General features: G+C 46.0%; 4 protein-coding genes across 4 annotated transcripts; 1 reads left to right on the top strand and 3 right to left on the bottom strand.

Moving 5' to 3' along the window:
• Window positions 1–512: 512 nt before the first annotated feature.
• Window positions 513–1,799, bottom strand: LY89DRAFT_723397 (putative NADP-dependent alcohol dehydrogenase 6; the record flags this gene model as incomplete). The annotated part of the gene is made up of 4 exons (XM_018218816.1): window positions 513–583; window positions 651–1,230; window positions 1,295–1,648; window positions 1,725–1,799. The coding sequence occupies 4 exons, from the start codon at window positions 1,797–1,799 to the stop codon at window positions 513–515; spliced, it is 1,080 nt and encodes a 359-aa protein (XP_018065195.1).
• Window positions 1,800–3,527: 1,728 nt separating this feature from the next.
• On the top strand, window positions 3,528–5,153 carry LY89DRAFT_759740 (taurine catabolism dioxygenase; the record flags this gene model as incomplete). The annotated part of the gene is made up of 9 exons (XM_018221473.1): window positions 3,528–3,842; window positions 3,916–4,025; window positions 4,072–4,164; window positions 4,216–4,286; window positions 4,336–4,501; window positions 4,558–4,655; window positions 4,710–4,831; window positions 4,885–4,963; window positions 5,018–5,153. The coding sequence occupies exons 1-9, from the start codon at window positions 3,578–3,580 to the stop codon at window positions 5,151–5,153; spliced, it is 1,140 nt and encodes a 379-aa protein (XP_018065196.1). The 5' UTR covers window positions 3,528–3,577.
• A 489-nt stretch (window positions 5,154–5,642) lies between these two features.
• Window positions 5,643–7,007, bottom strand: LY89DRAFT_787205 (NAD(P)-binding protein). Its single transcript, XM_018223051.1, has 3 exons — window positions 6,588–7,007; window positions 6,187–6,516; window positions 5,643–6,137 (listed from the first exon to the last, which is right to left on the bottom strand). The coding sequence occupies exons 1-3, from the start codon at window positions 6,792–6,794 to the stop codon at window positions 5,703–5,705; spliced, it is 972 nt and encodes a 323-aa protein (XP_018065197.1). The 5' UTR covers window positions 6,795–7,007; the 3' UTR covers window positions 5,643–5,702.
• Window positions 7,008–11,639: 4,632 nt separating this feature from the next.
• Window positions 11,640–13,183, bottom strand: LY89DRAFT_723399 (uncharacterized protein; the record flags this gene model as incomplete). The annotated part of the gene is made up of 6 exons (XM_018218817.1): window positions 11,640–11,875; window positions 11,928–12,189; window positions 12,259–12,406; window positions 12,472–12,540; window positions 12,590–12,820; window positions 12,870–13,183. 6 exons carry the CDS (start codon window positions 13,181–13,183, stop codon window positions 11,847–11,849), a joined length of 1,053 nt encoding a protein of 350 aa, XP_018065198.1. The 3' UTR covers window positions 11,640–11,846.
• Between the last annotated feature and the right edge of the window lie 644 nt (window positions 13,184–13,827).

Below are 13,827 nucleotides of genomic sequence, written 5' to 3' on the forward strand. Positions count from 1 at the left end.
AAAATAATCAGCAATCCCCAAAAGTTTTCCAGGGTTGCATTTCAATTAAACATCACTCTTTACATAGTTGTCATGCAGTGAAATACATAACAAACAGTTTGTCTCCCCCCTATTCTTGGAAAGCCTTGCTTTTCGAGATGAAATTTGTGGCCATCCAGCGTCTTTGAATAAGGATGCGGGGTAAATCGGGGTGCTAAATGCGGGGTACTGTAATAATTCAAGGTTGAAGATTAGGTATTCAACACGGAGGATTTTGAGGAGTTTCAGGGAATTCGACATGATGCGCAGATTGTGCGAATGGCGCAAATAGCGTAGACAGCGCAAATAGCGTAGACAGCGCGAAACGCGCAAAATGTGAGGTTCGTAGTAATCACGAAAACTGCAATAACCAGAACTTTTCTTGGTCTTTGATTTCATAGTACATTAGAAGCGAGACAAAGGTACGGATAGGACGAAGATCAACGATTAATATATCTGTGGCATTTGCTAACACTACGACGAGTATTTCGCCCCTACTTGAACGCCTTGTCAAACCCCGTGAGAGTGAATCGGTAGCGAACATCGTTCTTCTTCATCCTAGTAACTATTTCAACCTTCGTCAGCATTCGATGTCTTACAGTGAGCAACGGAATGAAAGAAAGTATACATACCAGCTTCTTTGCAACCTGCCTCCGAAATCTGGATCGTTTCTACCATAGGCTCAATCTGCTTCTCGGCCGCCAACTCCAACATCCGAATCATCTCCTTCCGACTCCCCAAATGACTCGCTCCAATGAAACATCCGTTCATCATGAAATCATGAGATCTAACCATCTGTCCCTCTCCTTCTGGTAAGCCGACCGAAACCCATTTCTTGTGGACGCCCAGTAGTGACAAGTATTTCCCCAAGTCGAACCCATCACTACTATTCGCAGTGTTGACGATCAGATCAAACGTCATGATATGGGGCTCATTCCAGTCTTTATCTTCAGTAGCAATAAAGCCGTCTGCTCCAAGAGCAAGCGCGTCCTTTTCTTTCGAGTGGGAACGCGAGATGGCCCATGCTTCGGCTCCGAGGGCTTTGGCAAAAAGGACCCCGAAGTGTCCAATGCCGCCTAGACCTACGATGCCGACTTTCTTGCCTGGTCCGCAGCCGTTGCGGACGAGGGGTGAGAAGGCTGTTAGGCCGGCACAGAGCATAGGTGCTACGAGGTTGGTTTCCAATTTTTCGGGGATGGGGAAGACCCAGTGCTAATTCAACGGCATTAGTTAGTGACACTTTGCTGTCCGTCAAATTTTCTTGAATGCTACATACCTCATGCGCCCTGATATGGCTCGAATATCCACCCGGCAGCACCGTATCCGTACCGGGCCAAATCCCACCATACGTATCAACCTGGTGTTTGCAATACGTCTCGTCGTCTTCTTTACACTGCTTGCAGTCTAAACAGGAATAGATCTGTGCTCCCACTCCAACTCGCTGTCCTTGTTTGATGAGAGTGACAGAGGGACCGACGCGGATTGCTTCTCCGACTATTTCGTGGCCGACGCAAAGGGGAAAGTTTTTGGGGCCCCAGCCGCCGGTGATGGTGTGGACGTCGGAGCCGCAGACGCCGCAGGCGAGGATTTTCACCTCGACGTCGTAGGGGCCGAAGGGTTTGGGGATGAGCTGTGAAGCGAAACGTGTTAGTGAAAAGTGAAGGTGGGGAAAATGGAGAGGGGGAAGGGAAATAAGGTGGATGTACTTCTCGTTTCTTGAACTCTGTCCATGTTTCTGCTGAATCGACTTGAAATCCTTCGAAAGTTTCTGGATACACCATCTTGAACTGAGATTTCAGTCCAGCAAGGGTTTATATGAACAGGAAAGACAAAGAATGAACGTTGAAAAAGGTGAGAATTTCTGTTATTGCTAATGAATGAAAACAGAAAGCTTCCTATTGAGAGCTGCAAAGCAAGAAAAAGCTGCCCTCTTATCCAGACACTTCTCCATATTTCGGTCCATAGGCGTCCGCCTCACCTGCACCGGTCGCGTCACTCGTCAGACGCGACTCGGAAAAGTTGAAGATGTGGTCACATGTTGGGCTTCGACGGCCCATGTCACCACCGTCATCAACATGGCCCGCTTTCCCCACAGAGAGAGTGGGCGTTGCCCCTCACGGCTTACTTTACCCCACGATGCATGAGGGCCTAAACCTTAAGTTTGGAGGAAGGAATACCTTTGGGTAAGTAAGCCGAGGAAACCAAATTTGGCAAACAGACAAGAGATGGAACACTTGCACAAATAAGAGATGCTCTCTTCATATCATTCTCCAGCTTTGGCTGCTGCTGCGAGTCGGATTATCGATGTTCCACTATCTGAGTTTTGCAGAGTTTCAAACAGCGTATGCAAATCTGCAAGTCGAATTTCATCCGACTGCGTTACACTTTTCTGTGGATTTCTCCCAGCGCAAGAGTGGGGGATGACATAAATCGCCGAGATCACACTCGTGAATGTTCAAGAAATCTCATCAGGTGAGAATACGATCAATAGATCCTATTTTTGCCCCAAAACGAGTGTTTTCCATATGATCCATCTTTCCTATTTCGATGCACTGCCCGAGTAGTGTTGAAGCTCGCTAGCCAAGCGAGGAACAGGATCACAGTCATGTGACTGCTTTACTTCTCTCAGGGGCAACACATTTAAGTCACATCGTGGGGTGGGTAAAGTATCGGGATCATTGGAAGTATTATATCATGTCTTCTTTTCTCAAGTCCGATAGATGTGTATCTGTTTCAAGCTCGAAAAGTCGTCACGGTGCTGTTCTTAGTTAGCGAGCTAGAGAAGTTGAAAAGTTTTGGGCTATAAAAGTCTCTTCGGAACTGCAAGTTGCCGTCTTTCATTACTACGATGTTCTGTTGTTGAATTTGAATTATAGTCATGGAAATCTGATAATACTTGCGCAATATAAATCAGAACCACAGACGATGTGGCAATTCGGATAGCCATATAAGGAGCTTCGAATGCAATTTATTCGTCGGCTATCGGCAGACTATCATCTCTTCATGCAGTCAATGAAAGAGGGAGGTTTCAAATGAGAAACGTTGATATCTGCAGGGCCTGGAAGCCATTGCGCAGCTGTCCTATTGAAGCGCGGAGAGTAATTATGCCATACGCGAACGATCTTGCGCAACACCATCACTAGAAACCCAATCATGATGCCTCTTCATATCAACACACAACATCGATCCATAGAAGAGACAGAGATTGAGGTTGACGTGATTTTGATGTGGAATGCGCCTTCTCTACATCGACAGTCAAATAATTGAAGGTCGAATAACATCAGGAATTGAAGGCGTGATGCCTTTTCTTGACTTTAGAGCAAATGTGGCATTGGCAGTATGTCCATAATCTCCGACTCTGAGCCCATTCTTGCATCTAGACTATAAATGGCACAATCTGCGGGGTTCATTGTGATCATGTTGGAAGAATGTATATGACAACAGTATATCCGCGATTGAAAGCTTTCATTCATCTCCGCTGTACTTTCATGAATACCACGTTTTGAAAAAAAACTACAATTGAGACCTACACCTTCACTGCAACAATCAGCGAGATATCATGGCTCCATCTGTGGCTCATGACGATGTACAGGTTCAACCTGCATCTCCCGTTTCGAACAAATCCCGCACGATCCCTGAGATCAAGAAGAGTGTCCAAGGATTGACTCAAAGTGCATCATTCCCGGCCCCTCTAACATACTCTGGCTCTCTGGACCATTATGAGTCGTTCGACGTGACATCTGTTATCGGCAGAGAGTACCCCAAGGTCCAGTTGACGGAGATCTTGAAGGACGATGCTAAGATTCGGGACCTTGCTATTACAGGTATACATACTCTGCTCCGTATTCCTGGACGAGTCAAACTTGATTTCACCTGATCATGCTAATCCAAACACAGTCTCTCAACGTGGTGTGGTGTTCTTTCGGAACCAAGACATTGGCATTGAAGACCAGAAGATTCTTGGCCAGAAGCTAGGGGAACTTACTGGAAAACCTGCGACATCTAAGGTTGGAAATTCTCATTGTTGTTTTCGATATAATTAACAATAAGCAGTTGCACAAACATGCGCTGAGCAACAGTAAGCGAGGTATTGCCGTTGACGAAAATGGAAAGCTCGATGATGAGGTATCAGTGATCTCATCTGAGGTACGATATCATGCATCTAGTCGAGTCATTCATTGCTGAGCCGTTTCATAGCAAAACAGAAAGTACTATCAAGGTCGCTTCTTTGGAGCCAAGAGAGTCGCAAGTGAAGGATGGCATGCTGAGTACGTCAGGTCTCTCAACTACGAGCATTCGATACTGACCGAAACTTAGCATCACATTTGAGCGTGTTCCATCTGACTACGCCATTTTGAAGATCATCAAGACTCCCGAAGACGTTGGGGGCGACACCCTTTGGGCATCCGGATACGAGGCATTTGACCGCTTGTCTCCAGTTTGGCAACGATTCGCAGAGACCTTGACTGCTACCCACCACCAAGTCAGTAATGGAACCATGTCCAAGTTATAGAAAAGTACTGACAAAGTACCTCTCAGCCAAACTTCAACAAAGTTGCAGCAGAGCATGACCTGGAATTAATCGACGAGGAGAGAGGTGCACCAGAGAACAAAGGATTGGACTTTACGGCTTCGCAGTAAGTGTCATTCAGTTCTATATCCGAGAAAGACCTGATCAAAGTGCAATGTAGCCCAGTCGTGCGAACCAATCCCGTGACCGGCTGGAAGAGTCTCTTCGGTGCGGGGCACCAAGTGCACGCTGGCTGGATTGACAATGTAACCGAGACCGAAAGCGAGGTCATCAAGGCTTATTGTAAGTCTTCTCTTCTCTTCTCGGGAAATCTTCATTCTAACGCAAGAATATAGTCAACAAACTTATTGCCGAGAATCATGACTTGCAGGTGCGTTTCAAATGGAATACAAACGATCTCGCAATCTGGGATAAGTGAGTTAATGACTTTCATCCTTGAAAAAAGCTCAAGTATACTGACGGTAATAGCCGCTCCGTCTTCCACACGGCTACGAATGATTATGATGGAAAGCGTCAAGGAAACAGAGTTGTGTCTTTGGGTGAGAAGCCGTACTATAACCCCGCTTCGAAGTCTCGACGAGAAGCACTCTTCGGATTGGCTTGAATCGTTGCCTGAATGGAATAGACACGAATTTGCCCTTGATGCAATGTTTCTTCTGTCCGAATGGGGGGACTCGAGCAGTCTCAATTTCAAATACAAACTTGTGATTTCCTGCATGAACTTTGTCTGGAAGTTTTCCTCTGTAATCGTCATGGACACACTTGAAACACTAACTGCAGAGAAAATGGCTTTTCGTCATGATGAGTAAAGGTTTCATAAGGTAGGATGAAATTTAGCCATCTAAAAGTGTTTGGGTGTCTGGATTGCGACTTTTGTTGCAAATCGCAATTTTTTTGGGAACATAGTAGTTGAAAACGTCTAGTTGGAAAAAAGTTTTGTTGCATGTCGCGATTCCCACTTGAATCAACGACGTTGATTTGGACGGACGTTGATTTGGACGGACGTTGATTTGGACTCTGCCACATCCAATAGCTCCTGATGAGTATCTACTACTAACTTTATCTATGCATTTCATAATTCAGATAGACTAAACGTTCTTTTCTGCTATCTGAGGGTAATTCCATTCATGGCAGTGTTAGCTACAGCACAGCATTACAGCCCGCTCCAGTCCATCCCTTCAACCGCCTCCTTCACTCCCACAAAGTCACTTTTCTCTAGCTTCAAGTTTTCCTTCGTGATAATCTCCATACCATCTAGATCAATCCAACTCTTATCTTTTTGCTCTTCCCAAAATTTAAACACAAGACCTTCAGCATCGCCCCACAGTGGGAACAATTTGTCATATTCAGCAATATTTGCAAGCTCAACATACAAACTTTCCTTGCCGGTTGCCTCGCTCCAAGATTGGAGCAGGCCGCCCATCGTTGTTGTTTCGATGGATCCAAGAACGATCTTGCTTCGCGTTTTCTCAGGCTGCGCCAAGATTGCCGACGAGAATTTCCCCAGATTCTTGCTTACGTCTCCGATGGTCTCGACTAGGGTGTTGGCCGGGACAGGGGCAAGCAAGACGTACTTTCCAGCTGTTTTCTATTTGTCATGAGTATCTTGTTTGTAGCAACATTTTGATTGTACATACCAGAAAAGTAGGAGAAAATATTGGGTACGCGAAATTCTGAGCATAGAACGCACACCACAGAAATGTCGTCTTCTCCAACAATTTTCCATGAGACTTGATATAGTCGTCAACCTGATTCTTGGCAAAGGCGTGTGGCACTTTCAGTTTTCCGCCAGTTATTTTGCCGAAGTTTGGTAAGGTACTCCAGATGTAATGTTGCAATGTCGGGGTCTTCATCGCTGCATTGGCCAAGTTGATACCTTGTTGACGTTCGATAGACATTGCTTCATCAGCTGAAGTCTGCGGCCAGTAGCCGAAGAAGTTGGTCATAGCGAAAATGGCAGTCGAGTCCTGTGTCTGTTAGTTTTATACCCAAGTATGAGATCTGATAGATCGAGTGGAGCGAAAGGCGATGAAGATACCTCGAAAGCTTTGATGAGCGAGGCTTCATCATCCAAATCAGCAGAAACAACCTCAATTCCTTGGGACAAAAGCTTCACAGCTGAAGCACTTGTTGGATTTCGAGTAATTGCTCTGACGCGGTATTGCTTGGATTCCAAAGCAGATGCAAGGACGGAGCTGCCTTGGTTACCAGTTGCTCCGATGATAGTAAGAAGTGGAAGAACCATTGCTGGGGTGTGAGTTCGGATGGACTTGAAGATGTATGAACAAGTTTGAGATATCTCCCTCGCTACCTTGAACGACGCTCCATATATATACTTCTCTCGACCATAAAGAAGAATGATATTTGGTTAAGCAGCGAGTTTAAGGAGCGGAAATCCACCTGGTGCTGAGGCAGAAGACCCACAGTACACAGACTTCTTCGTCGCGGACTTATTATCTGACTCACATTTAGGCAACAAAAACTCAGATAGCGTTATTCAGCAGGGCAACGAGCAAGGTGGAATTCCGCACGCTAGTGAAAAGATCACGTGGTCGGGTTTGACAAGCACGGTCAAATATTTGTTCTAGAGAAACTGACTACAAGGAGACGGCATACCCAAGATTTAAGCCTCTTGATAGCTGGGGAATATGTGTCCTGAAAGAATCCTTTTTGAATGCCGCAATCCAAGTCCAACATATCTTCAAAACTGTTGGAAACACAGTGTGTCATTGTTGTCACATGACCTTCGGTCACGTGCTAGATTAGTCAGCTCCTTCGGAGCCTAAAAAGCTCAGCTCCGCTGAGCCTTTCAATCAAGCCTTTTCAACCTCTTAATATCACAAGTGTACAGCTGATAAATCACGTGATTCGCTTGGTGAGACCGTCCCACTAAGAAGCTATGTTACTTCTATTAGTGGTATTCAGTCTGCTTTTAAAATCAAGGGCAGTAAGCCAGCTATATACAGAGTATCGTACGATGCCTGACTCGTACGCATAATATTCGACCCACATCACGTGGACGCTCGAAACAGTCGTCCACCCGGATACGTCTTACCCGCCGGATTGGTGCCAGCCGATCGATTCAGAGGCGCCCTGAGCTATACTCCCGACAAAAACTTTACTACGGTATCTTAAGCGAGGTTGCCCCTTTTATTAATCTGCAGCTCACTACATTGAGCAATTGAAATTGCTTTACGATGGCGCAAATGGAAGTTTTAGGATTCGGGAGCAGATGATTCACATGCTTAAAAGTGGCATGACATGACTTTCACCATGATTCCGATGCTACTATGGGAATCATTCTTGCTACACTGCGGAAATGTATATAAGCTTCAAATTCTGAGCAGACTCCGCTTCTTTTTCTTCCTCCATCAACAACGCAATTTGAATCGTTCTTCAATATTGCTTTCTCAAAGCGCAAATCGAGCCGCAAAATCAACTTCAAGTATTGTGCTGCTCGAAACATTTATACCCTGAAAAATGCCAGAATACAAGATACCCAATGGACGTTGGATGTGCTGTATTGTAAAGCTCATTGATTTATGTAGTTATGTACCCCATACTAAAACTCCGTAACAGTGTAACGGTTGGAACCCGAATCAGGACAATAATACCATCTACTGCGCGGGTAATTCGGAGTTGCCTTGCAAGCCGTCTCACCGAATTCATCAGATTCATGCTTCTGCTCACAATACGATTCCTTCCGAACGGTCAAGGGTACTATTCCTAAAAGGCCCCTTAGAAAGCGTGCTATCTAAAGCCAGAATTCAGGACAGGGATCTGGTAGCCAGGGACAATTGATCAGTCGAAGTCAAGGACAGAGCAGCTCAGGCCAAGGAGCCAGTGGAGAACAGGAAGCAAGCAGTCCAGCTGAAGCAACAAGCCAACATCTAGGAGCAAATAGTTCAAGTCAAGCAATCTACCAAGATGACGGCGATTCCAGTCAAGCAACCAACCAAAAACAAAGAACGAGCAGCAAAGGAAAAGAAACAAGTTATGGAGATCTAACGATTCGAACCCGTGGAGGCAAACACAAACATGGACACAAGCACAAGCATGGAAGAGGCTCTAAATAGATAACCACGGCGTGTGGTGATCTGCGTAGACTTTGGCGGAAGTGGCTCGGAAAGCGTGAGTTGATTTTTGGTCCTGATATTCAAAAAGCTGTCACAGAGTTGTATGATTGTTGATATTTTTTCTTGATATCTGAATTTTTGTTACCGATTTGCATGACCGTCGATTTCTTTTCATACGAATACACCTTCCGCGAGATTTGGTATTTTAGATTAGAAATATGCATGGACTTCCCTTAAACTGTACTACCCTTTCTCTTTGGCTACTTTCTGAAGATACTCAGTGTTGACCTCAACTGATGACTCTGATGACTCTGATAACTCTGATAACTCGGATAACTCTGATGACTAGTGCACATCTAAATATTGCCACTGATATGATAGCAGACCTGTAGTCTCTCTCCATTGTGTTAACTATTACGCACAGCAAATAAGACTCCAATTATTGAAAGTCTAACACATTCACGGGAAATCCCTTTAATGGAGTTGATGTGACCTTTGGGTTTGATCCATTTTACCTAAGTACTTGGAAGTTATTGAAGGAGAAAGAATGCGAGATGAATAAAGTTAAAGCCTTTTAATCGTGCGAACCAGGAGAAGTTGACAAACTAAAGCCGAATGATTCCGGCTATGGTCAACGAGCCATGACTGCTAGTCATAATTCGGAGTAATTGGTTGATTTTTATTCAATCTCTGATCATGAATCGTATAAGAACAATCATAAAAACTGTGGCAATCACTCAAGTTCTAACATGGGCATGCAGCGGGCCCTACACCGAGAAGCATAAAAGAAACCATTCTTTCCTACCTACTTCCCATTTCCATCAGCATCCTCATCAAGAATCTCCTGCCTCTACAACAACCAACTTCTATTCGATACCAAGCAAAAAAACTCAACTTCGCAGTCAAAGATCAATGCCTCAATACACTCGAGAAGAACTGGACCGTTTGGACCAAGAAGATGCAGATCGGGGAGATCTCGGACCCGGCTGGTACTGCTGCCATGTATGATAAAAAAAAACCACAGCTTTAAATTGGACCAAACTGACTCTACAACCATAGTGCGAAAGTAAGAATTACTGGAAATACGGCCAACGATGTCGTGGGAGCTGGAAAGGAATGAAATGTACACATTTTTATGGTATTGACACTCATTGCACATGTGCGGGTTAAATTGAGCCCGAGCGCAGCGAAGACATTGTCGTCATTGCCAAGCAGTATGGCTCAGGTGGATGGGAAGCGTGGAGTTTGCTCGGGAGTGGAGTTGTCTTTGATGTTCCGTTGCTTTTCAAGCCTTGTTACGGAGCTTGGTGCGATCGTTGATATTCGTTGCTGTTCACGGCTCGGTATAGAGTCACGCATGCACCTTAGAGTTATGCATGGTTTTCCTTGAGATATGAGTTCTATGGTCTCGCGTCTCAACATGACCCTCGACTCTAATATGGGTTTACTAAGGGGTTATTGAAGCGAAACTACATGAGGGGTGAGTAAGTCTTGAAACTCGGAGGCTTATGTCGTGCCGTGCAAGTGAATTGAGATTTTCTGTGAGGATTCACAGGCATATTCAGTTGTCTGGATAAGTCCAATGTTCCAAGAGAATAAATCATTTGTTGTGCAAGACTTCACAATCACTCGACTTCTCGAGTTGAGACGGCTTTGAATGATCCACTACTAAACATAAAAGATGCCGTCTCTTGCTACATAGCTAAGTATTACAATATCCACCATCCTTTCAAAACAAGCAGTACCCCTTCACAAATCCTCATATCCATCGAGACCAAACAACAACCCCGTCACTAAAACCAAGGATCGAAATATCAACAAACACTTGAACGGCATCCACGTCACACTTACCCGAACGCCTTTTCCCAGGACAGTACCGGGAATGCTGTCAGGTGTTATCTCCAACGATACCTCCACTAAGGAGTAAAAGAGTAAGCTAACTACTCAACTTAGTGCAAATGCGTCAACGATCATCATGGAGGACAGTGCCAGGACGGGAATGGTGCAGGCTGCACCCATGGGTATCGCAAAGACATAAAAGTCACGAATTATATAGGGTATACAAACATATACATTTGCGATTGTAAGATTCGAACCAAACACTTTGTTGGATTTTCCCCGGCTCGAATTATTGAAGCTTTGGAGTGCTGAGGTAGAAGACGCGTTTGCTGTTAGGGGAGGAGATCGTTGATGTTCCGTTGGCTCTGGAAGTTTGATTTCGAGCTGTGCGTGTAAGCTAGGCGTATGCATGGGTTTCCTTGAACTTTGAGAATCATAGACCTTTCCTGTGACTCCAAAAACCGACCACTACGTGCTCGTACAATGAAACAACGGTTTTTAAGAGGGTGGTGAACAAGGCCTTACGAGCCTAGTGAGATAAGTCTGGGTTTTTGTCTAGAACGCTGAAGCCGAATTTCGGATAATAATTTCGAATCGATTTTCAAACCATTCGAAATCGATACTAGCGTCTTGTGATATTGCATTTACAATGTTAAAGAGTGATTATTTGTTATTCTTGAGTAAATTAGAAGTGATGCAACCGACTTTCATATTCTTCGGTTAAGAATAGCCTGAAAAAGGCCCTATAAATTCAGACTTATCTGACCAGTCTTATTGGACTCCCCGCGCTACTCAAGGGCACAAAGCTTCTGTCCGAGAAGACGCGCATAACTTATTGACTGTAAGAGTGATGGTGGACTTCAGGCAAAGTCATGATGAAAAGCTGTTCCAAGTAACATCTCCAACAAACCCAATTCCTTCCCATCTGAGAATCCTGACCATAACCCCCCTCGGCCCCTGACTAAGCGATCCCTCAACTCATAACCTGGTAGCCGCCGTCCTTCCCACAAACAAGCTCCTCGGCAGATTACGTACCCCAATACCCCCAATGTAACCATCTCCACACAATAGCCGCCAAAAGGGACTGCGACCTTCCAAATCTAGCGATATTTATGAGAACCAGGTAATTGCGCATGTCAACGTAGATTGTATTGTGGGGCCAAAGGGCTTACTTTCTCGGTTAAGTTCCTAATCTAAACATAACTACCTACCTACTTACTACGGAGAGCACTGAGTACGAACGGAACGTCTTGTCAATGAGCATAGCAGTCGACATCTCCTGATATATGAATGTGAAGTGAAGTGAACAAAGAAAAATCGGACATGCAATCTCTAATCCACCTCTCTCTTTCCCTCCCCCTTCCCACCATCTCTCACACATTCTAATCCAAACCCGGAAGGCTCGAGATCCCTATTCACCATTAGCATTCCACCCCAAAAGGGAAAAAGAAGGGAAAACTCACAGCCATCAGCATTCTCCTGGTACAGCTTCGGCACCGTACAAGACTTCGCCGCACTAACAGCGCTAATCGGCAGACTCGCACAGCTGGCTCCCATACAAGGACCTCCATCCATAGCCCGCTGCAGCGCGTCGCCCTTCCATCCAAAGACGTAGTCGCCGTGTTGGCTGTAGCCGGTGGTGTCGCCAGTCGAGAGGACGAAGGGTTGCGAGCCGTCCGCGGGCCATTCGGCTTTGTTGTTGAAGCCGGTGGTGTCCCAGACGATCTGTTTGCGTTAGCTTGGAAGGAGAAAGGGAAGGGAGATGGGTAGGGGGAAAGGAGAGGGAAGGCTTACTTCGAGCATGATTTGCGGGATCTTGACAGGGTGGGTGGATGGGCAGGCGCCGCCGGTGGAGGAGCCGGTGAAGGCTTGGGCGCCCGTGGTGGGCAGGGCGACGTGGTCTTGGTGGTTGGGGGAGTCGAGATTCTTGCCGTCCCAGCAGCTGTATCGTTCTTTAGTACACCATCCCCTCTGCTGAATAAGGAGAAGAAGGAAGAGAAATCTTACGTTGGGAACAAAATGTTCGATCGAATACCACCCAAGCACGCATTGGCAGGGAGAGTCTCGGTATCCAAACTACGGATCACGTTAGTATAGTAAGGGAAAGGAGGACGAGGGAACTTACGAAGCGTCGGCGCAAGGAGCGTCGTTGTCGCCGCCGAAGTTGGGGCCGGAGTAACATCTGAAGCACGACTGGGACTTTCTTCCGCTTCCGACCTTGGTGCGTTGAGTGGCATTACCAACCAGCATGCGGAAACCGGGCTTGAAGGCGGTGACTTTGCCCTTTCCGTCCGAGACGTAGTACACGATGAAGCCACTGTTCATCTGAGGGCCGAACTTGTCGCTGAATTCGGATCTGTATCTCAATCAGCCTGGGATTCTTTGGTTAGGGAGAGAAGACGTACCTGTTTGGGATCTGGGGAACACGCTTATAGGTACCGTTACGAGCCTTGAAGTAAAGATTGGCTGTCCAGTAATTGGAGAAATCGTCCGCAAAGTTGCAAGACGTGCACGTGGCCAGCGAAGCGACGTCCGTCGAGGCAATGGAAGCGTTGAACGCGTTGCCGCCGATGATCTGATGCATGTGCGGACTCGGGATGGCGTCAGGGTTGACGAGGGGATCCACACGATCGATGGAGATCTGAGAGCATCCGAATCTCAACATGGTGGAGCCGCCGGCTTGAGAGTAAGGAGCAGCTTGAACGAGCGTGGCCGCCATGGCGACGAGAGTCGTGGACCACATCATCTTGGGCTGGTGAAGAGAGAAGAGCTATCTGTTAGTAGCGATACTTCCTGTTCGGAGCGCGAAGAGAGGACGACGAGGAAGATGGGAACACAGGTAGAAGGGAAACAAGACAAGGCAGAATGGGAGGACATCTTGTTTATAGCGATTTCACCAAAGTACAGACGAAGTCATCCTTCTCGCCAATGAAACTTTCACGATGTATTATCAGAGTGTGTTCTTGTGAACTGTCAACGACGGTTGATTGCTCGCGAGCCATTTCTCCCGTTTATATTGTTTATAGAGCTTGGCGACTAAGTGTATCACTTTGATACGACTGCCAGTATTAGACGGTTATTATCCAATACTTTATCTAGACCCTTGTCACGCCCCGCGCCCCACTCCCCGTTTTGTTTTGTGGCAAATGCGTGCCTTTTCCCTGAGGTTCTCGAAGTATTCAGCGGGGCCTTGAAGGCGGAGATTTGTGCTTAATTCGATGCAATACAATTCCATTGGACTTCCAGGAATCTTGCAGAGAAAGAGATAGAATGTTGCGATGACAAAAATGATCTTGTGGCAGTATCAACAAATGTCGCTCGACGATCAGGCCGTAAAGGAGCCGCAGGCAAAACTTGTGATTT

The sequence above is a fragment of the Mollisia scopiformis genome, assembly GCF_001500285.1.
Source record: "Mollisia scopiformis unplaced genomic scaffold LY89scaffold_25, whole genome shotgun sequence".
NCBI lineage: Eukaryota > Fungi > Ascomycota > Leotiomycetes > Helotiales > Mollisiaceae > Mollisia > Mollisia scopiformis.

Bases quoted from the DNA above. Each gene is read 5' to 3' on its own strand.
- LY89DRAFT_787205 (XM_018223051.1), bottom strand. From the start codon at position 6,794: ATGGTTCTTCCACTTCTTACTATCATCGGAGCAACTGGTAACCAAGGC. The intron at 6,517-6,587 runs GTATCTTCATCG...TAACAGACACAG, and splicing joins CGCTCATCAAAGCTTTCGAG to GACTCGACTGCCATTTTCGC. The intron at 6,138-6,186 runs GTATGTACAATC...CATGACAAATAG, and splicing joins TATTTTCTCCTACTTTTCTG to AAAACAGCTGGAAAGTACGT.